The sequence below is a fragment of the Vanacampus margaritifer genome, chromosome 5, assembly GCF_051991255.1.
Source record: "Vanacampus margaritifer isolate UIUO_Vmar chromosome 5, RoL_Vmar_1.0, whole genome shotgun sequence".
Lineage (NCBI taxonomy): Eukaryota > Metazoa > Chordata > Actinopteri > Syngnathiformes > Syngnathidae > Vanacampus > Vanacampus margaritifer.
In genome coordinates, this window is record NC_135436.1 from 31399210 (window position 1) to 31420724 (window position 21515).

Here is a 21515-nt window from a genome sequence, read left to right on the forward strand (position 1 = left end):
GTCCTCCATTTTCACACAAGGCGCGTTTGAAGGCAACGGTCCGTATTGGCTGCTCTTGAGAACGCCGCTTGTGCAGGTTGTCCTCATGGAATGTTCTTCAGGGAATGTTTTTTGTTTTTCCATTCGACCAATCGGACCAATACGTCGGCGTCGCGGAAGCTGGCGAAGGGGCCGAGCGGCGCCGGGTGTCCACAAAGTCCAAACAAGTCCTGATTGGCGCCAGAGCATCCGCTGCGGACCGCCGGGACTTCGTGTTGATCACGTGAGCAGAAAGGCACCTGTGGAGAGGACACGCCCACCTTGAGATGACTGACCAATGGCGCGCTTGCCAACATCCTCATCACGATGACGTGCTTGTTGTTGAGCCACCGGAGCTGCAGGGGGCAGTGTTGCTCCGTTGGCTCACACTGACGCCGCATGGCGTGTCACGTTAGCAATAAGTTGCATGCCAGGCTTTTGAATAGAAAAAAAAAGGTGTGTCGATCGAGTGTGTCAGAATTTGACATCAGATCCAATAATACTAAACTGAAACAGATTCAGGTCTTTTTTCAGAGAAACCGATACTTGAAAGACCGATTTTTTTTTTTTCCCATTTGATCCTTATTTATGTTCAGTCTTAGCATGCGGGGGTCGGCTTGTTTCCCCCCAAAACGATAGCGTAAATATAAGAGCCGGCGAAGCCCAAATCAAGCGTGATTGTGTTGGGAAATCCTCGCCGATTACGCGCCGCAACGTCTTCCGCTTTCAGATTGAAAGGTCAGCAGGTCAAACGCCACATTGCCGATTTGACTTCTTGCCTCACTAGTTTTTGGAACGAACCCCCCATGATAAACGAGCGAACACGGTCAAACATGAAAAATGCAACTCTCAAAATATTCTAAACATAAAATGTTCAGATATATAATAATGATGATGATGATGATGATAATCAATTTGTTATGGTTTGGCTTAGGGTTAGTTTTGTTGCTTTGTCTTTTGTCATGATCTGAGTTTTCTTTCTTTTGTTTTTCATTGTGGCGTGTCCTTGTTGTTGTCGTGCTGCTCGTACCCGTCCCCTCGTGTCTTCCAATCAGCACCGTCCGCCCCTCGCGTCATGTCCAGGTGTTTGTCATCGTCTCGTGAGTTTGCTCCTATTTAGTTCCCGCCTTCTTTGTGGGCTCGTTGGTTTGCGTCACAGTCGATGTCAGTCGTCCTGTCCTTGCTCGTGTCTTTTGTTTGTTACGTGGTGTCCACTTTTGGGTCTTTTTGTCAATTGAGACGTTTTCCCACATTCCTTGTTTGCCTTTTGGTCGTTCGTGCGAATCCCTTTTTGTTGAACTGCTGCAAGCCGGCCTGCCTGAATCCTGCTTTTGGGTCCTCGCCCCCCAAACACGACAAAATTGGAAACAAAATGAAAAGTTATCAATAATAAAAGTAAAATAAAAAGCGAAGCACTGACCAGCGCGGGCCGCCGCCGCCGCTCACTGCCCCGCCCCTGCAAGGCGGCAAACCAAAAGAAAAGCGGGGAGGGGGCGCCGGCGTATTGGCTTCCGTTGGTTATTGCGAGGCGGCGTCCGTGTCACGAGTGGCGTTTAAATCCACAACTGTCGTCCCTCGGAGGCCGGCGGCGCGGGCGGCAGAGGGCGGCGGCGGCGGCCCGTCCGCCGACAGCTGGCGGCCTTTGTGACCTGCCGGACCACAAAAGCATCAGCGCTCAAACCTTGATTCGGTGCGCGTTTCCACTCGGACTTCAAAAGCAGCTGCGAAAAGTGCCGAGTCGAGCTTTTCCTCGTCACCTTGGCTGGCGGACGGGATGACGTTGGCCCCGCCCCCTCCGCCCCCATTGGTCTGCGAGCAGACGTGGGCGTGTCGGGCGTTGTTGTGCTTGTGGTGGTGGCTGGCGTGCAGCTTGTACTTCATCAGCAGGATGAAGATGAAAACCAGAACGGACGCCACGATGATGCCGCCCAGGATCAGGATCATGGTTCCGCCCAGAAACTGGAGAACAACACAAACACAAACGTCAACATCCTGACGCACGGCGAGCGCGTTTGAGAGCTGAAGAGCGCCCCTGCCTGGTCTCGTATGGAATGACATCGTCCGTATTCGGGTTCGGTGGCAAAGGCCACGCATCCCACCATCTTGGTTCCCGTCAAGGCGGTGACACCGTCGTCGTAGATGGCGAGCACGCACAAGTCGTAGTCGCGGGAGGACGCCAAGTCGCTCAGCAGGAAGTGCTTGTGATTGGCCGGGATCATTCTGCAAAGCCCAATCAATCAATCAATCAATCATTGATTATATTGTATCAAATGACATCAAACGTGTCCAGTTAGCACACACGCGGAAGGCCAGAAACGCTGCGTGCGGTACGTCATGTGACCAGCAGTTGACCAATCACAGCGTAGTAGCTCTGAAAGCGACTCGGCCAAACGGCAAAATAACCGTCGGACGTGAACTTGAACGTGAAACCGCCCGGCCCACTGAGACGGTTCGCCACCGCCGCGTGCCAGGATGTGCGAGCGGCGCACACCGCTGTCAATTGAGACGCCAGGAAGCCCGCCGGCGTGGGGGCGGGCTCACCTGTAGATGAGGATGTCGTCGGCGGAGCTGTTGTACTGGATCTGGTAAGTGCGCACGCCGGGAATGTGGTTCTGCGCCGGCCACGTGATGAGGGCGGTGCTGGCCGTCAGTTCCGACACGCCGACCCGCTGCTGGGCGGGGCGCGGCTGACCCCCGCTGGCGTTGGACTTGATGGACGTGGGCACGTCCGAGGGCCCGGGCTCGGCGTCCGGCTTGGGCTCCAAGTGCGGCGAGGGGTTGACCACCAGCTCCACCGGCGCCGTGGCCTCGCCGGCCGCGTTGGACGCGATGCACGTGAACTTTCCCGAATCCTGCGGGCGGGCGGGAGGTCAGAAGTGAGCGGGAGAGGCGGCGGGCGGCGTCCCGCGACAAGTGGCGGCCCACCTTGACGGAGGCCTTGAGGATGTCGAGCGAGCCGTTGTCGTAGCAGACGGTGCGCGACGTGTTGCCCATCAGCTTCCCGTCGGGACTGACCCAGTGGGTGGACGGTTCCGGGTCGCCCATGGACTTGCAGCGCAGACTCACCTCCTGGCCCTCCATCACGAACATCTTGGACGTGTGGCGAGTGATCATGGGAGGCTCGCACACAAACTCCTCCTGCAGGGGGCGCACAAGATGATTTGGCGGACACATTTCAGACACTCTGGCTGCTTCACGCACACGCACGCACGCACGCACGCACGCACGCACACACATGAGGAGGATGGCTACGCAAAGCAAGTGGCGTCCGACCTCTCTGATGGTCCAGAAGTACTTCCCGGCCAGGTCTCGAGGGGAGGCGCAGGTCTCCAGGTCGTCCTCGCGGGTCAGCCGTCGCAACCAGACCAGCTCGCAGTTGCAGTGCAGCGGGTTCCCGCCGAAGCTCAGAACCAAAGCGGTCAGCGGCGAGCCCTTCATCTTGGCGTAGACGGGGATGCGCAGGAAGAGTGGGTCGGGCGGGATCTTCTTCAGCTTGTTGGACGTCATGTCCAGCCTGGACAAGACAGATTGCTAACAACGGGGGAACGCTGGGGAGCGGCCGGTGGCGGCGGCGGCGGCCATCTTGGCGGCGCACCTGGCCAACTTGTGCAGGTTGGAGAAGATTCCCTCGGGAACGCTCTCGATCAGGTTGTGGTCGAGACTGAGCGTGTTGACGCTCACCAGCATGGAGATGGTTTCCCAGGGGACGTCCACAAGGTTGTTGTAGCTCAGGTCCAAGTCCTCCAGGGTCTCCAGGAAGTCCTGCCGGGAGAGGACGCGGTTCAGTCTCCGAACGTCACAATCGATTAGACGCGCTGGAAAACGTGCTCCGGTTGACTCGTGCGATTCAAAAAGACAAAGTCACAATCTTCAAGATCTTTGTTCTTCTTTTTTTTTTTGTTATATTGCAGATTATTTGCTATATGACGGGATTTTGCCACGTTTCACTGCTGACTCACGTGGCAAGAAGTCGAGAGAGGGAAGGTCAAATCATGTCTGGGATCGTTTGGCACTTCATTCAAGAAGCGAAGTGGACGAGTGGACGAGTGGACGAGTGGACGGGTCCCGATTACGGGCTCCAAAACCAGACGGCCTGGCAATCTTAAATGGACCGGTTCAATCTTTACAAGCAAAAATGGTTGCGTGTGGCGGACATTGGACTCGATGGACTGCGACGTCAACGGAAAGCACCCTGACGGACCAATGAGGAAGCGGCTTGGAACCAAATGCGTCCTACCCGATGACATTTTTACTTGAAAATCGTCTTGACGAAGAACTTTTCAAAGCAAATCGTTTCTTGGCGACATCATGGTTTCTTTTCCTCTTTTCTTGCCGCGAGACGTCATTTTGACATCGGCCGGAAGGAATCGTGAATTCTCTTTGTCTTTTTGAATGGCCATAAATGAGGTTGCCGGCATTTTGGACTGGATCGGCATGCAATGGTGAACGAGGCCAGACCTGGAAGGCTCCCTGGGAGATGCGGTGCAGCTGGTTGTTGGCAAGGATGAGGTGGCGCAGGTTGACCAGGCCCTGGAAGTGGGCGTCGTCCAGGGTGGTCAAACGGTTGGCGTCCAAGTGGAGGGCGTGGAGGTCCTGGAGGTCGGCGAAGGCCAACGGCCGGATCTGGCTGATGGTGTTGCGGCTCAGCGTCAGGTGGATCTGACAACGGCGCCGCAGACAACAGCAACAAACGTTAGCCGCTAGCCACTTAGCTACTTGACGGTGCTAGCGGCGAGCAGGATTAGCATTCTCATCGAGATTGCCGCCTCCGTTAAGCGTCAATTCCCGTCCATGGCGACGCCCACCTTGCAGCAGGTGCACGACGACCTCGCAAAAATACACAAACTGAGAATTAGTTGTTGATTAAAAAATAATTCATTGCGTGAAGCACGTTTACGTGCGTTGACCGGGCGGGTGCAAACCGTCGCCCTCATTTTGTGTCATAAAGCTGTCATGGTTCGATTTACTCGGGTTTGTCTTTGTTTTGGCTGTATTTGACGTTTTTGTCTGTTGTTGGTGTTTTTGGTCTTGTGCTCCTGATTTGGTCCCATGTCTGGTCATGTCCAATCACGTCCTCCTGCGTGTGTCTGCCCTTCCCTGTGTGCGACCAATCAGTGCCCTCAGCCACTTGTGTGCCTCGTTAGTGTTGGACGGGAAGTGACGATTAACGGAAGCTCCGATCGCATCATTTTTAACGATGGCAGCGTCATCGAACTTCGTTTCGTCTTCTTAATGAGCGAGCGCACGTCATTTTTTGAGGATGGCGTGTTGACGCCGACAGCGTGTGACGCGGTGGCGATCAGACCTGCCGGCTTTGCGCCAACATGCTGCCAGCTGCCAAAGTCAACTGCCGTTTATTGCCAGCGACACGTTCAAATAGTGTCGGATAATTTCGAGATCACGCGTTTGACTGCAGGTTACCGTTTTGGGCTCAAAAGACGGATCGGTGCTCAATTTGAACCCGGACTGAAGCTTTGTTGGCAAAGCGAGGGAGACGGCGGACGTCCAAAGCAACTGAAAAAACTCGACCGAAAAAAGTCAATTTTTAGGCTTTTCTGACCATTTGCGAGTGCTTTTGCCGTTGCCGGCTGAATACTGGATTCATTTGTTTTTGGTCGCTCTTTCTCTCCCTCGACGTGCGAGCGACAGCAAGTGCTTTATGTGCCGACTTCATATAACATTTGAACGTTATCGTAATCCATCCGGCAGCCCAACAAAAATACGCATCGAAACATTTGCAATAGCGGCCATCGGTCCAAGTCGGCCTCCGGCGACAGGCAGCTACTCGCTACTTCAGCTGCCGGCCGCCATCTTTTTTTTGACCGCAAGGAGAGCTCGCGGTTGCGGGAGCCAATCAGATGGGAGCGGGGCCTGCCTGCCCTGCGGCCAACCGGATTGCAGGGGGGCGTGTCCCGCATGGTGGGATTGAAAACAACGCCGGCCGAGCACCGTGAGAATCGAGGGAAGGTGAAGGAGGACGCGGGTACCAGGCTGGACATGTTGGCGAAGTCTCGGTGCCGCAACGTGGTGATGAAGTTGTCCATGAGACGCAGCTCGGCCGTCTGCCGGTCGATGTTGGGCGGCACGAACAGCAAGCCCGTCTTGGCGCACAGAACCGTGTAGGACGGCAGCAGGTTCTGACACGTGCAGCGCTTGGGACACAACATGGACAAGGAGGCGCCGCTCACACGGACCAGCCAGCACGCCGCCACCAGGACCGGCAGGGGTGGCGGCCACGGGACCCCCATGCTCGCCGAGCTCCTGCTGACACGCACGCGCACGCACGCACACACACAACCGCGTCAGCAGCTAAACACAAACAACTCAACAAGATTCCAATTTATTCTTATTTCCCCAAAACGGATTCTTTTCCGGCCCAAATTCTTCATCCCGATGGCACGTTCAGCGTTCGTTACGCATTGAAACGTTCCCATTTGATATTTCAATCAGTCCCTCGTTCCCGCACCTGGGAAGCCTTTGCAAAAAAAAATTTCCAATCACTCTTCAACAAAACACGTTCCCATTGGCTGCATTTGCAAAAGTTTCAAATTGATTCTCATTCAACAAAACATTTGTTACGTTCAATTTCATTTCACGTGATTTCTAATTCCGCATCCTCTCGTTTTCAATCTGCCAAATTGCAAACATGCGCTGCATTATTTCTTTGCTGCGTTTTGAGCAGACAGAAGGAAGTTGCCTTCTTCCACAAACAGGAAGTGCCCTCATGCGTGCGTGTGCGTCTGCCCGAGGGCCGCTGAGTGTTTTGTGTTTTGCGGGAGGCTTTGTGGTCGCCCGCCAGGCAAAACACACGCACACACGCGCACACACACACACACACACCATTCTGCTGAAGCGTTATGCTAATGAGCTAACAGGACGCTAATGCAGAATTTGTCCTGGGCCAGTTGGCATACCTGAGCGGCACGGGAGGGGGTGGTCCTCTTCACGTAGGGTGTGGCTGTGGAGGCGGAGCTAAAGGCGACCCCGGGCCATCGTCGCTTGGTCTGGCGGTCCGTGCTTGTCCTGCTGGCGGGACGAGGACAGGCAGACTAATTATTGCCGGCAGACGTAACTCATTAGTCTGTTGTCTCCAATTGACTTTTTTTTCCATTTACGCGTGGAGACCAAAGAGACCCTGGAAAAAAATGGGTACTAGTTTGCCCCAAAGGCAACATGAGTAGCCCACGGGTCTGTTCTAAAAATAGCTTACCAGTGACAAGACATTGTGACTTCCTTAGAAGAATGAGAAACGGAAGAACATGTAAACATTGAGTAATTTAACCGTAAGGTTCTACGTTTGTGAATGCGGCAAACTTGTTTGTCTTAAAGCTGCTTTCATTTCACCAAATACGTCATCCAATGAGATTTGCCGTTTGAATCATCACGTCGGAATGGCTTCCTGCTTGAGGAATTTTCTTTTTGACGTTTGACGTCTGCACAGGAGAAGCAGCCGCTTCAATCTCACGAAATTCCACCAGATTGGATTGCGATGGCGTCCCGCGTGAGTGCATCTGCTCATGATTGGCAGCCGGGACCCGGATGAGGATCCGGGGCCACTTTCAAGCGCCAAAGCCAAACGGAGAGCAACGTGCCAAACGTCGACTCCATCGCGGCACCGCACGGGACCGTCGCCATCCTGCCGGTCACGATGAGGAGGTTGCGAGCGGGCGAGCGAGCGAGCGAGCCCCGATGGCCGACAGATGTTAAGATGAAGAGGATGACGATGACGAAGACGGGCCTTTGCAGCTGCTCGTCGCTCTGACGGATTGGTCAGCGTTTCGAAGTGTCGCCCGCCGGCTGCGCTCCGTCTCCATTTGGACAGTCGGGTGGTTTCCACGGCAACGGCCAAGTGACCAAATGGAAGGTGACAACGCCGCTGTTGAGACGTTTCAGCAACACGCTGACACTCGCCGTGTGTGTGTGGTTTTGTCTTTGCTACATTGTGGGGCCCATACATGCGTGTTTTCCAGGTTTAACATTTTGCTGGTCTCCACAAGTTCAGACCTCGTTTTGAGGGTCAAGACTTGGTTTTGGAGTTTAGCTTTGAATAGGGTTAGGGTAAGAAATGGGGGTAGCCAATCATTTTTAGTGCATGGGGTTAGGGGGCGGGGCTAGGAAATGCATCACGTCAATGAGATGTCCCCACGATGATACAAAGACAAGCGTGTGTGTGTGATGATTTGGTCGACTTCCTTCAATTGACTGAAACGTGACAAGGACGAGCGAGCGCGTGCCGTGTCGCGCCTCGCAAGGCGGCGTGAAATGAAAGCTGATTAAAAAGGCAAGTTTGCAAGAACCCCTTCAAAATGGCCGCAACCTGGAACTTGTTCTGATTGGCGTCCGGTCTCGCTCGCTTTTGTTTGCACCCGCACGCGTCATCCGGTTCCTTCGCGTCCTCCAATCGTCTCCGCCAGCCGCTCGTGTCTTGTCGTGTCTCTCGTCGTCTCGTCGTCTCGTCGTCTTGTCGTCTCGTCACTTGGCTTGCATTTAGTTTCCTGGTTTCGTTCGGCCCCGGTTGGATCGTTGTCGCCACGCTGGTGTTTTGTTGTTACTTTGGTTTTTGGGCACGCACGCACATGCGCAAACGCACACGCGCAAACGCACGCACGCAAACGCACATGCAGACTTTGAATTGAAAATCCCAGTCAGCATCCGGACCATGCAGGCGGTCCAAACAGCCCCCTTTTCTTTGTGAGGTCGCCATCACACCACCTGCCAGGTGGAAAATAGTGCACGCACGCACACACACGCACGCACGCACAACAGCAACAAAGAAATCTCCCATTCAAGTTCCATTAGGAAGCTCTTCCTGGAGACAAAGCTTATTTTTAGATGATACACAAACACGGACGCACACGCACGCACACACGCACGCACGCACACGCAGTTTCAGGGTGTACAAACGCAAAAATCGATGAAAGCTGGTGTGTGTTCAAAGACAAATATGCACGTGCGTGTGCGTGAGCGCCGATCCGTCGCCGTTGCGATGGTCAACATTTTGTGTCGGGTTTTGCTCGGCGACGGGCACCGGCGACTCACCAGACCCGACGTTTTGCTACCTTTCTCGCGACAATCTTTCTTGTCGTTGTGGACGCGACAAGTTATCGGACCCGCAGCGTTTTCCTTCCGTCTACTTTGTATGCTGCCCTCGTCTCTGTTTTCGGCGCCCTCCGGCGTGATTTTGCCTTTTCTTGTTTTGTTGAGCAACCTTTTGTCTTGGTGCCGTGCGCTTTTTGTTGGTCCATTCAAATGGAGTGACTTTGGCCCTGGCCGGTTCTGCCCTTTTCTTTTGGGGTCCGACAAACACAACCCCATCGTGACCCAAATGGATGGGCCCGGGTGGGAATCGGGCCCCGTTTCCTAATTTGGGGGCGACGAGACAAGCTGCTGCCACGCAGGTTGTCCTTCTTGCCGCCGTGCGGTCACATGACCCGCCTCGCTCCCTCCACGCCTTTGACAGGCAGGATGCGGCACGCGGCTGACAGGAAGTGACTCGTGCTGTCAATTAGCGGCCCCAACGCAGCCGTCGGCGAGCGAAGCGGCCGACGCTAATGGAAGCGACGGCGCGTGACGACGACTCGCCTCCGCCGTTAAATGCTCGTCACGCTCATTAAACGGCAACGGCAGAAGTCACCGATAGCGTCGCACACGCTAGCGCGGGCTAACACGCTAAATGATGACCGTCGTTATGATCTGACATTTACTAACGACCATCTGCCACTTCCGCTGATGTCATGCTGTGTGTGCGTGTATGTGCGTGCGCGTGTGTCAGCCCGTCAGTCAGTGAAGTGTGCTTCAATCAGATTAAGGCTCAACGTGTCGTTGCTGCGACTCCAGCCTGGCGGCTCCGCCACTATTAGCCAACACACACACACAATATGAGCCCCGCCTGCAAATGCGTCCCAATAAGTTGAAGACAGTCCAAAGGATTCCACAGACGTCACATGACTCCGCCCAGTTCAAGACAGAAGCACATTAAGGTGCTGATTTGCATAAAGTAATAACCCGTGTGCGCGTGTGTGTCAGCAAAATGAGTTCCAGACAAGTTAAGCTAGCGAGCAAAACCCGTCTTGAGTAACGTGCAAGTCGTCATCGCAACTTCTGCTCAACTTGTTCCACTTGGTTGAAATTTCTCATGTTTGGAGACCAATTTTGCCGCTTCACGTCCGCCGATGGTGGACGAGCGCATCTGCACTCGGTTCCATTTGGCAAAACAAAAACAAAACAACTCTGGGCCTTCTTCATGTCATCGCAAAGAGGTTCCATTGTTTATTGAATGATTCGTTTACAAACAGATGGATGCGCATCACGCATGTACACCGGACGCACGCACACACACGCACACGCGTGCTAGCAGCAAAGTGTCACGTCTGCCGCTAAAAAGCCCGCCAGCAGCTAATGTCTTGTTACGTGCTGGCACGGAGACGACACGTGGCTGACGGTCCGACATTCTCGCCATTTCTCGCTGGCAGCTGCCAGCGCGCGTATGTCGGCATCCCGCTTCCGCGCCACTGAGCGCGTGCAGATGTTAGCGGCGTGCGGTGAAGCGGCGCTAACGCAGATGTTAGCGAGGGCCAACATCTGGATGAGAAGTACATCAACACCAAACAGGAAGTGACAACCCAAGCGGGAGAATCCGGCGCGGGCGAGGCCGAGACGGCTCTCAGACGGTTTGCCAGTCGGCTCAACGCTGACACTAGGGGGCGCCAAAGCACTTTGGCCAGGACCAGTACTACCTCGCCACTTCGCACTGCACTTATTTTGGGCCATTCCTAAGGGAGGCATTTGACAGATTGATTTGAAGCCCCGTCAACACTTTGCGTTGCGTATGCACGGGTCCCGAGTGCGACCGGTAAAGCTGTGGCGCAATCGGCACGATTGTCTTCCTCATCGGCGAGACGCTAATCGGGAAGCCGTAGCGATTAGCGATTAGCGAGTAGCGAGTAGCGAGTAGCGAGTAGCGAGTCACTTGGGGCCTCAATGTTCCATTTTCCATTTTGATGTCGACCTTCATCGGAAAGGCGGCGTCGGGGCTCGGGCGCTCGCCTGCCAAGCCAAAGGTTGCTAGTTTCATCCTTCAAAGCATGTGACTAGGTTGAAGTGCCCTTGAACAATCATGGCGGACTGGCCGCTCCTCCGCTGGCCAATGACGGAAGTTTGACCCGGCCGGCAACTACCAGACCAATCGTGAGTCGGCAAAGACGGTCAGGGAGGATTTCAGGTGACGATTGCGAAAGTCCGATCAAGGAAAGGTTGCTCGTCAAAAAAAAAGAAAATCTGCGTCAAGCGCCGTCGCTTGCTCAAGTGCACAAAAGCGCTTCGTGCTGCTCCTGCTCACGTTGGAATTTGGGAAGGAATGCAAACTTGCAACTCAAACGTCTTTCAACAATTACAAGCAGACCTTTTGATTCTTTTAGCCAAAGAACGTTTCAGAAGCCGAGACGGAAATTTTCCACGGCTGCTCCTGACGTTCAACTCGCTCATTAAATTGTCACATTTTTACAGGGAAGACAAAAAACTGCTCCTTAAAATGAGAAATTTGCTCCTCAAATCAAGTCAGTCATTTGGACAACTGAAAAAACAAAAAACAAAAAAAACCTTTTCACTATTTTGGTTGCAGTTGAACCAATTTGGCGGTTTATTTTTATTGTTATTATTTGAGCATGATTGAATTTTGCCTGCAACAACGCCGCGAGAAGCTTTGCAAACTGCATGCTGTAGGACACACACACACACACACACACACGTACACACGCACGCGCGCACACACGCACGCGCGCACGCACGCACACACACGGCGCATCAGAAGGACATAAAGAGACAAAAGGAGGATTATTTTCTTCTCCCACTAAAACGTGGATTAGTCATCTGCTCCCTTAATAGAAAACTGACCTCAATAATTCATGTGTGTGCGTGCGCGTGTGCGACCATGCCAGTGCGCGTTTGTGTGCGACTGAGGATTTAGCGGCTGTTGAGAGGGACACAATATTAGGAAGGGTTGATGGGCCTAGTTGTCGCCGCGGCAACACGAGTATCAATTACCAGCAATAACGCTTCGTACGGAAACAACTTTCATCTCCCAAAAACATTGGGAGCGTCTTGAAAGACTTTGAAGAAAAACATTAAATCACTTGATATGATGTCAACCGAATTGTCGTGACCCAAACAAAGCCTTGGAGTGCCAAAAGTCACGTATTTCTGATGGGACATTCGCATATATTAGTTGTACTGCATCAAATGTCCGAGAATAATTGAAGGGTTGACATTGCGAGTGCAGAATTGAAGTTGATGATGTTTTGTCACATACGTGAGCCGATTAATTGGAATGAAATCGATTGATTGGAATGAAATTGAGGTGAAGTGATTTCAACCCCATCCTTTTTTCTTCTATGTCTGCTTTCAATCATTTGGTTGAATTTAAAAGCCTCGGATGAACTTCCAATGATGGACTTTTTTACGATGAATCCCGTTTGCATATGGCGGCGCCACGCGGCACCCGGCGGATCCCGGTGGATTCGGGGTCGCCGTCGGGACCTTTGAAAGCCCCCCAACCCATGAAGGGCTCCGTGCTTCATCTGTCGTCCTGAACGTGTCGCGCTTGCGTGCCGCGAGGGTCAACAGCGTGCGTGTGCGTGTTTGCGGTGGTGGCAGATGTGAGTGAATATTTTCAGATCTTGTGCGCTTTGCTAAATGACCACCGCGGGATCAATAAAAAGGGTTTGATGTTTAATTGATGATCAGAGGCAGCGCTCATAAATATTCATGAGCAGAGGCGACAGCTCATGAATATTCGCCGGCTAATTATTCACACAGAAGGCCTGAAATGGCGGCGCCCTTAAAAGGAATTCCTCCCGCGCTCGTCGGATGCCAAACTCAATGAGACCCGGCGGACTCGTAAAGACGCTTAACAAGCGCACACACGCACTGGCCGCCATCATGGCCGCCATCAACGGCGTCTGGCGCTGAATAAAACATCAGCATCCGCATTCAGCACCAGCCGCGCGTCCTCGTGGTCGCTTCCCGGACACGCGGCCGTGGCTCCTGTATCGGGTACTTGTGAAGGCTTCGAATACCAGCCGGCGATACTTCAGGAGCCCTCTTGCGAATCGGCGCCATTTTGTTGCACAAAGCAGTCGCTGCCAGCTCGTCACAGCCGCGACACTGATTGTTGCCAGCGTTGGAGGCGGCTCGTGCGCCACCGGCGCCGCTGTCGGACGTCGCTCATGGCGAGTAAGCCAAGAGCTAACGACTTGAGGCTAACGACTTGAGGCTAACGCCGATTGGCGCCAAGTCCTGCTCGATTCCCAAAGTGAAGCTTGATGGCCGACGATGACGACCAATTATGCGCTAGCCACAACTTTTGAAGGCCACGCGACACCTTGTTGGAATTTGCCAAACTTTTACGGCTCGTTGAAGCCTCGCTCGTATTTTTCATCCTTTCTCTTGATTTGGGACCTGGAAAAAACGTCGGCGCGTGCTCGCCACCATCTTTTTTGTCTTCCGTCATGCTTCCGTCGCGTGAGATATGGCCGGCGTTTTTAATCAGGTCATCGCCTTCAATCCCATGATTCCTAGAAAAAAAAACATTTTCCCGCCCACGGCGCCGCTCGCCATGGATTAGGGCCAGGACAAACACGCACGCACGCTGCACGATGGCGTCTGGTTGTTGCGCCGATGCGGCTCAGCGATGGACGAGAGAAGATGAGTCGAAGATGCGAGGAGGAGGACGAGCAGATTTTGCCAATCGAGGAACCATTTTCTCATTTGGGTGGGAAATCTTATGACCCCAGCGACCTCGAGCTCGACCTCGAGCTCGACCTCGAGCAAGGCTTCTCTCAAACAATCAAAATACCGCATAATCATCAGCAAACACACACAATTTCTTGGAAATTTTCAATGACGGAGGCAAAGTGTTCCTCTTGTGGAGAAACATTTTGAAAGGCAATCGCAAGATTTGTCTTAAGGTCCATTTTGTCTTAACGGGTCGGACGCTGCTTTAGCGAAGCTCCTTTAAGAAAAAAGATGATCTGCCGTCAAGTCATTTTTTTAGGACGTTGATTGTGCACACCTTCAAAATGAAAAGTGCGTCCAGAAGATTTGTGATCTCGTAAATATTGGATGGAGCGCATTCGGATTCTTTCATCCATGAGCGAAAATGGACACGCTGGCTTTTGGAGCGCAGAAATGCTCATTTTCATGCGTGTTGGCAAAAGTCACATGACGAGGGACCATGTGAGCCGTTAGATGGCAAGTCATGTGATGACACGCACACACCTGAGATAATTTTAGAACGCGCACTCGCATGTGCGTGCGGCGCGCTGACATCTGCTCTCGCTGTTTGCACGAAGGAAGCGGCCCGTCACGATTGGTCGCCCTCTTGCTGGCTGTGCCGCGTCACGCGGCGCTGACATTTACCCCGCGGCTGGCAGGGGGCGCTGTGAGGCGCGAATAACACATTTGCTCAAAGAGCAAGTGGGAGGCCCCTTAAAGGGATTTTCATACTTGGAATTATTTTACAAAAACTTTTAGACTACGTGTCAAGCGTGTCCAACGTAGAGCCCGCGTTCCAGGACCGGCCCATCAGGGGCTCCAATCGGCCCCGTGAGGACTGACAACATTTTGACTGCAACACCACACATTTCGGGTGCGAGAGTGTGTGCATGAGAGTCCATATTTCATCCTGACGGCATTCGAAAAAAACATGAAAATATGGAAATATTATTTGCGACATTAAATTCAATCATTAAATTGAAGTCAACAAATCAATGTTAACATTCTTCTTCTGTTTATATTCTTCTTAGTAAGTCACAGTGTCCTATCACTGGTCAGCTATTTCATATCTTTACAGTTTAGCGCCGCTTACTGGCAGGGAATAAGAACCAGGCCGGCACGCCAGTCGGGATGATCGGCATTTAATAGAGCGCCATTGAAAGGCATTTGGGAGGGGCGGGACTTTTATGCACTATATATTTTTTGAATAAATCAGCCAATTAATCAGAAATCGGCCACAAATGGGCGTCGGCCTTAAAAAAGTTGGGTCGGGCCCTGCTAAAAATCCGTGCAAGTGTAGCCCATCGAGCAGACGCTTGCACGCGCTCGTACCCCGACCGTGCATTGCAATCCATGTTGTCCAGTGGAGGGCACTGTTGAGCGCTTCAATGAGGTTGCGCAATTGGCTGCTCGTCAAGCTTTCGCACCCGCCACCTGCCAAAAAGCAACGACAAGCCCCAAAAATCGGCAAACAGCAACTATGCAAATCGAAAGCAGCCTGTGAATGCCATGACGGAGTGAGTCAGATGATGAATGAATGAATGTGTTCATATTCACTTTGAAGGAAGTCATAAATGATTAAATGAGTGAATGAGTGAGTCAATAAATCAGAAATTGAGTAAACACGTGATCAATTAAATGAATCTATGACTAAATTGATAACCCTGACCCTGAGAGAGTGAATAAATAAATGTCCGAATGAGTGAGTGAGTCAAGCAATTGTTGAATGAATGCGGGCAGTTCACTCAGTCAATTTGTGTCGCCTTTGACGCGTCATGTGACTTGCTCGGGACGTCCGTGGTGTGTCGCCATGGTGACGGTGCAGATGATGATGAGGAGGAGGCGGTGCGGGCAATGAGAGCGCGGCGGCAGCAAAACGCGCAGATGGACGTGCGGACAAACACAAAGTTGACAGCTGACGGCGGGATTAGCGCGCTGACTTCCTGTTGCTGGCCAAAGACGTGTGGGCGTGGCCAATCACAGGCGAACACCGCAACTGCCAATCAAAGTCACTCACGTGATCAGCTCGGTGACAACAATGCCGCAACGCTGGCCGACATCCACATGCACGCTCGGCACTGATAGCTAACTAGCTTGCTAGCTAAGCATCTAATTAACTAGATAGCGAACAGTAAATATGATATCACGGGCTCTTAAAAATACCTAAACAAGGTAGTCAATAAAATGAATTTCCTTTGTTTTGTTTTTTACAAAAAACATACCTTCATAAGGTAAAAGAAAAATGTATTGAGAAAAATATTGTACAATGCATTTGGTCTCCATGCAATCGTTTATGTTTGTGTTTTACGCCAAACATGAAACCTAACAAAGCAGCTAGTTAATGAGCTAACTTGCTATTTAACTATCCCGCTAACTAATTAGCTAATGATCTAGCTTGCTAAGTAACCAGCAGGCTAACCTGTTAAAAAAACAAACAGCTCGTTAACTATGTGTCATGTTTGGGGTTCTGCTTTTGGTTGTGTGTCTCCATTGGTCTTGAGTGTGGTCCCGCCCTTCCTCGTGTCGACCAATCCGTGCCCTCGGCCACTTGTGTCTTGCCCCAGGTGTGTCTTGTTGTCTCCTTAGTGCAGTGGTGTCCAAACTCGGTCCTCGAGGGCCGGTAGTCCTGCAGGTTTTTGAGGTTTCCCTGCTCCAACGCACCTGTTCCAATCAACAAGGTCGTTATCATGCTTATGCAGAGCTTGCTGATGAGCTTCAGCTGTGTTGGAGGAGAGAAATATCCAAAACCTGCGGGACTACCGGCCCCCGAGGACCGAGTTTGGACACCACTGCCTTAGTGTGTGTGTGTTTAGTTCCCTGGTTTTGGTCAGCCCTTGTGGGATCGTTGTTCTGTTTGTTACTTTGATTTTGGATCTTTTCAGATCTTTTTTTATTTAATGCCAACCGCTACCCCTGTTAGTGTTTTTTGTCCAATAAAGGACGTCAGTATAACCTGCATTCCTGCCGTGGTTGTCCTTCCTCCCTGCTTTTGGGTCCTCCACTCCGCACTCGTGACAGTCACGGTGACACGATGTCGCGGATGAACTAGCTGACTTCCTGCTAACAGTCAGTAATGAACTTGTAAAGTCTTTTGGGGGGCAGAGATGGGAAAAGTACTGGCAATATGTACTTGAGTAAAAGTACAATTACTTGCATACAAATGACTTTGGTAAAAGCCCTCATTCAAATAATTACTCAAGTAAAAAAAAGAAAAAGTACAGGCTGTAAAATGTACTTCACCAGTAAAAGCAAAAAGTGTTTTTACCGGATGTTTCCTCTTCGTGTCATATAATTTCAAGAGCATTCAATTGAAAAGATCATCACTTAACAAACCCTTAAAACGGACAAAATCGCCTCACGAAGCCCTTGAGACATTTTTTGACTCCTCTAGATGGCGCCCTTGGTTTAAAGAAGCAATGGAAATGCATTAAGCTTCCACTGCATCAACCAGGAATGCCATTTAAAGGAGTTCAAAAAAAGTCACAAGAGCTTCATGAAATCTGACAGCAAACAAATCGAAGCAAGCTGGTCTGTTAAGCCAAAATAGCATTTAATGCTAAACTGACGTCATTAACCCACTGAGCTGAATATAGGACTTGATAGCTGATAGGCCAAATCTTTTGAAGCCGTGAGGCCGCCATATTGCTCCTCCCAAGAATCGTTTCTCGGCATACCATCCTATACATTTACAGTAAGGAAATTGGAGAACATTTGAGACGGGACTTGGTAGAAACAGCAGGATTTATCACGTTTTCAATTTGTTAAACATTAACATGAGGACTTCAGACATTTTACAACTTGCCTTAAATACATGTACACATTATATGCTTAATGATGTTTACAGGAGGAAACGTGTATATTTGTTATTAAATAATGATAATGTAATTCAACAAAAGATGCCAAATCTAATATTGGGGCCTAAAGAACTGAGCCACAAAAGAACAAGGGGGTCTTCAAAGGGGCACATACCGTCCGTTTTTTGGACTTGATAAAAAATAGTGACCACCTCGCCACAACCCCCGAACCCCGCCCCTATACTTACTGCCTACGAGCTGTACATGTCTCATATCGTTTTCTACAGCAGTCTGCTAAGCTAACGAAAGGCTAATGATTATTTAGCATTGCTGTACTTGACCTCGTTAAGATGCTTCAGATTGGAGGGGCAATTCTTGCAGGCGGCTCGACGAGCTCCTGGACTTCAGCTTTGCGAAGGACACGCTGCATTCACCATGAATCGTTCTTCAAGCCGACCAAGGTGAACATTTGCTGCAGGTGAGGCCGTGGGTGGGCGCTTTGGCTAGCCCGCCGACTCGCTCGCTCCTTCTGAGTCATAAAGTTGACGATTCCAATCTCGTTTCAACTTCCACACTCTCCATCGCGTCATCTCATAGGTTGAGAGAGAGCCTATCACAAGCGGGGATGTCGGAACCCGTGCGCAACGCTTCGTCTGGTTGGCCGAGCCGGGAACATCGGCCGCAGTTTTTGCGCTCCCCTTTTTTTTTATCGCTGTCGTGCATGTCAAACTAAAGTAATGAGTCAAATGTAGGTCTGAAAATGTATCGCGCTTAAAATGTAACGGATAAAAAGTATTCTGAAAAATAAATACTCAGTGAATTACAAAGTACTGGAGAAAAGTACTCAAGTATAGTAACCAAGTATTTGTACCTTGTTACTTCCCATCTCTGTGGAGGCACCGAGTGCAGTTTGCAGGTGAGAGGCCGAAAGCAAAAATTTTGCACACACAAAAAGAGTTGTTGCATTGACATCAGCCTCTTTGATGGACGCACCGAGCATGAAATATGTGGCAAGATACCGCCGTGCGCTTGAATGGAAAGCGGACGCGCATGTCTTTTGTCCATATTTCACTTTTGTCCTCCACCGGGTGTGGCAAGTGTGCCGTCCTCGATGGCAAATTGTGGCCCCGTCCAGCATGGAAGTCGCCCGTCCTCGATCCAACTCATTAACTCGCTAGTCACTTCCTGTTTGGCCCCGTCAAACATTGTCCGCTGACATCGAACTTTTTTCTGCTTGTGAATGAAACGTTCATTACTCGATTGGTAGACGCCATCGCGTGAAGGACGGCCTCGCGCGTTCCGTACGGCGTCACGCGAGGCCGTCCTTCTGCTTGGCGTGAACGCAGCATCGCCAAATAAGCAGAGCGGCCGGTCCAAAGAACACAAAGTAACGCTGAGCCCATTCCAGACATGGACTGTGATACGTTCCAGGACGCTTTCTATGAATGTGCAACGTTTGGCTTCACATGAGTGGGTTTACGATTCCATCGGCTCGGATGGAGGGGACATGATGCAATGACTTTCTTCTTGTTGGGACAAATTGAGTCTTGACGCACCCTGGACAAAAAGATCATCTCACAAAGAATGAAGCTAGTCGGCCGTTTGTGGATCTCGGTCACTTTCAGGCCGAAGCTGACAGAGCGGCCGAGTGTGCGCGCCCGACTCATCGTCACATTTCTTCAAGAACATTTTCTTCCAAATTGGACGGCAACACAAATAGACTTTGGCAAGCCTTCGCCGCTCTCTGTGACGGACAAAAACAGATCCATCGTCTTGACCCGAGTGCCACGACACAACTTGCTGGACCAACAAAATCGTAATCATTCAAATGGACAATCAAGGAAGGAAGGAAAACCTCATGAAGGGGAGGCAATTCCGTGGATGAGCAGTAACATTCTTCATGCTGTTCCACTGCCAATTACCCCCCCCCCCCCGCCCCTCACACACACACACACACACACACACACACACACACACACACACACACACACACACACCCCGTCTCCTCCACCCAACCTCGGGGTTTTTCATACTCGCCCTGATGTATAATAGATGAGGCAGTACATGCACGCGCACGCAAGCGCAGGATCAAGTATCGGTGCACATTCCTGCACGATGGGATGCGGGGAGGCGGGGGTTATGGTATCAGTGCATGTATCGCGCCACACACGCACGCGTAGGGGATAATGGCAGCGTGTAATCAGATTACGACGATGATTCACTTCCCGCCAACTGAGGAGGAGATCAAAGGCGGCCTCCTCACTCGCGCATCACCGTCAATCACTCACTCACTCAATCAATTAGTCAATCAATCAATCAATCAATCAATTAAATAAATGAAATCAAAGCAATCTCACCGTCATCGATGAGCCGCTTTGTGAGGACGTCGAAAGGATGGATGGGAGGTCCTCGATCCTGGCTGGAGGTAGCGGGGAGGGGGCCGCCGCGCCGTCCCGTCAATCAAAGATCCAATCGAATCCCATCGCAGATTGTGGAAAGGCTGCAGATCGTGCACGTGCTCGTCTGCCCCAATCCGGGCGGGGTCCTGGTTTGGCTCGGCTCGGCTCGGATCAATAGCGCGTGACAGAGGAAAAGGCGACAATTGTGAAATAATCACGTCCACTTTCTTCCTGGCTCCACCGCAGTGCGCGCGCCAAGCGTCAGCGTGCGCGTGCTCGTCTCATCCCGCCAACACTCGTGCGCCTCCTTGAACCAACTTCGCCACCTTCCTTGCTCCCTTCCTTTTTCCCTTCCTTCCTTCCTTTCTTCCTTCCTCTTCCTCCAAGCAGCAGCCACGCAAAGTTGGAGCGGTCGCGCGCGCGCAGAATGCACAAGCGCGGCGGGTACGCGCGGGAGCGCGCTAGCGAGCAGGAAGGGAGAGGAAAAGAAAGGAGAGGATTGGAAGAGAAGGACAAGCCCCGCCCTCTGCCCATCTGTCAATCACTTCTTTGCGTTTGACGAGGGAGAGTGAAAGATATTATAACATTTTTAATACCTAATTTCATATATCAACTACTGTTACACATTATGAACATTTTAATTCTTCACATTAACCTTGTCGAAATGTTTTGTGTCCTGAGCAGAGCAGATGATGTCGACCTCGTATGGTCTGGCCTTAAGCTGGGACATACTATTTAGTCTAAAAAAGTTCCTTCTCAGCGCTTTGTGTGAAAACACATTTCGGTCTTGAAAACAAAATTTGTTTTGAAATAATACACACACACACTCTTTACTTTCTTCATCAGTCACGGCCACCGTAAATTTGATTCAACTTGTTTGTGAGATGTTGTTATGGGGAAAAATAGATCCTTCAACTATATAACACATTCTGTCTCAAAAACATCCACCTGACCTTGTTTACGCCATCTGCTCACGGAAAAGTACCAGAGAGTATGTTTAGTCTACGAATGAAAAGGAGGAGGTCTTTTTAACTATAAGAAGCTATTGTACACGTAGAAGAGCACATTTGACGCTCTGAATCCCACGATGATTAAGTGATGAATTAGAGGCAGTTATTTGTCCAGAGACTCTCTGTTTTTTATTAAATCATTTTTGCAAAAGGTGTATTTTTCTTACATTAAACCATCCAAATCTTCATTTTTGGAACACGCAAAGAGGACAAAATTCCTTAAATTCCTTCAAGAGAAAAGATGCAAAGTTTCCATTTCAGGAGTCCATCAGTCGCATCACGATTGGCCCCTGGCAGCTAAAGTCACTGGGCGGCCATCTTGCGTTGCCACTGTCCCTGACAACCGGCATGCGTTTGTGGCTGAAAAGACTTGTGGGTTGACGCCAGGATGCTGCGATGGAGTCATGGGAGCCTTTTCTCCCCTGACTGTTTTCTGCTCCATGGGGGGGCCACAGTTTTCGGTGCCGGCCTTGTGACCCCGCCCCAACCGAGCGCTTGCACGGGATCGAATATAACTGAGATCT

The 21515-nt window shown here is 51.2% G+C and overlaps 1 protein-coding gene across 8 annotated transcripts; it reads right to left on the reverse strand.

Annotated features, from left to right (window-relative positions):
* Window positions 1-114: 114 nt before the first annotated feature.
* Window positions 115-20439, reverse strand: LOC144051839 (leucine-rich repeat and fibronectin type III domain-containing protein 1-like protein). Of its 8 annotated transcripts, none has more exons than XM_077565332.1 (13): window positions 19940-20436; window positions 6933-7041; window positions 6006-6279; window positions 4477-4677; window positions 3614-3780; window positions 3292-3532; window positions 2944-3156; window positions 2560-2870; window positions 2055-2238; window positions 1776-1977; window positions 1641-1667; window positions 1439-1447; window positions 115-278 (listed from the first exon to the last, which is right to left on the reverse strand). In XM_077565332.1, the coding sequence occupies exons 3-13, from the start codon at window positions 6264-6266 to the stop codon at window positions 259-261; spliced, it is 1836 nt and encodes a 611-aa protein (XP_077421458.1). In that variant the 5' UTR covers window positions 6267-6279; window positions 6933-7041; window positions 19940-20436; the 3' UTR covers window positions 115-258. The 8 variants fall into 8 exon arrangements, 6 of the variants coding, with proteins under 6 accessions (XP_077421458.1, XP_077421452.1, XP_077421453.1 ...); XR_013294052.1 differs by having other exon boundaries at window positions 133-278; window positions 1049-1447; window positions 19940-20439; XM_077565326.1 differs by having other exon boundaries at window positions 127-1447; window positions 19940-20439.
* Window positions 20440-21515: the final 1076 nt, after the last annotated feature.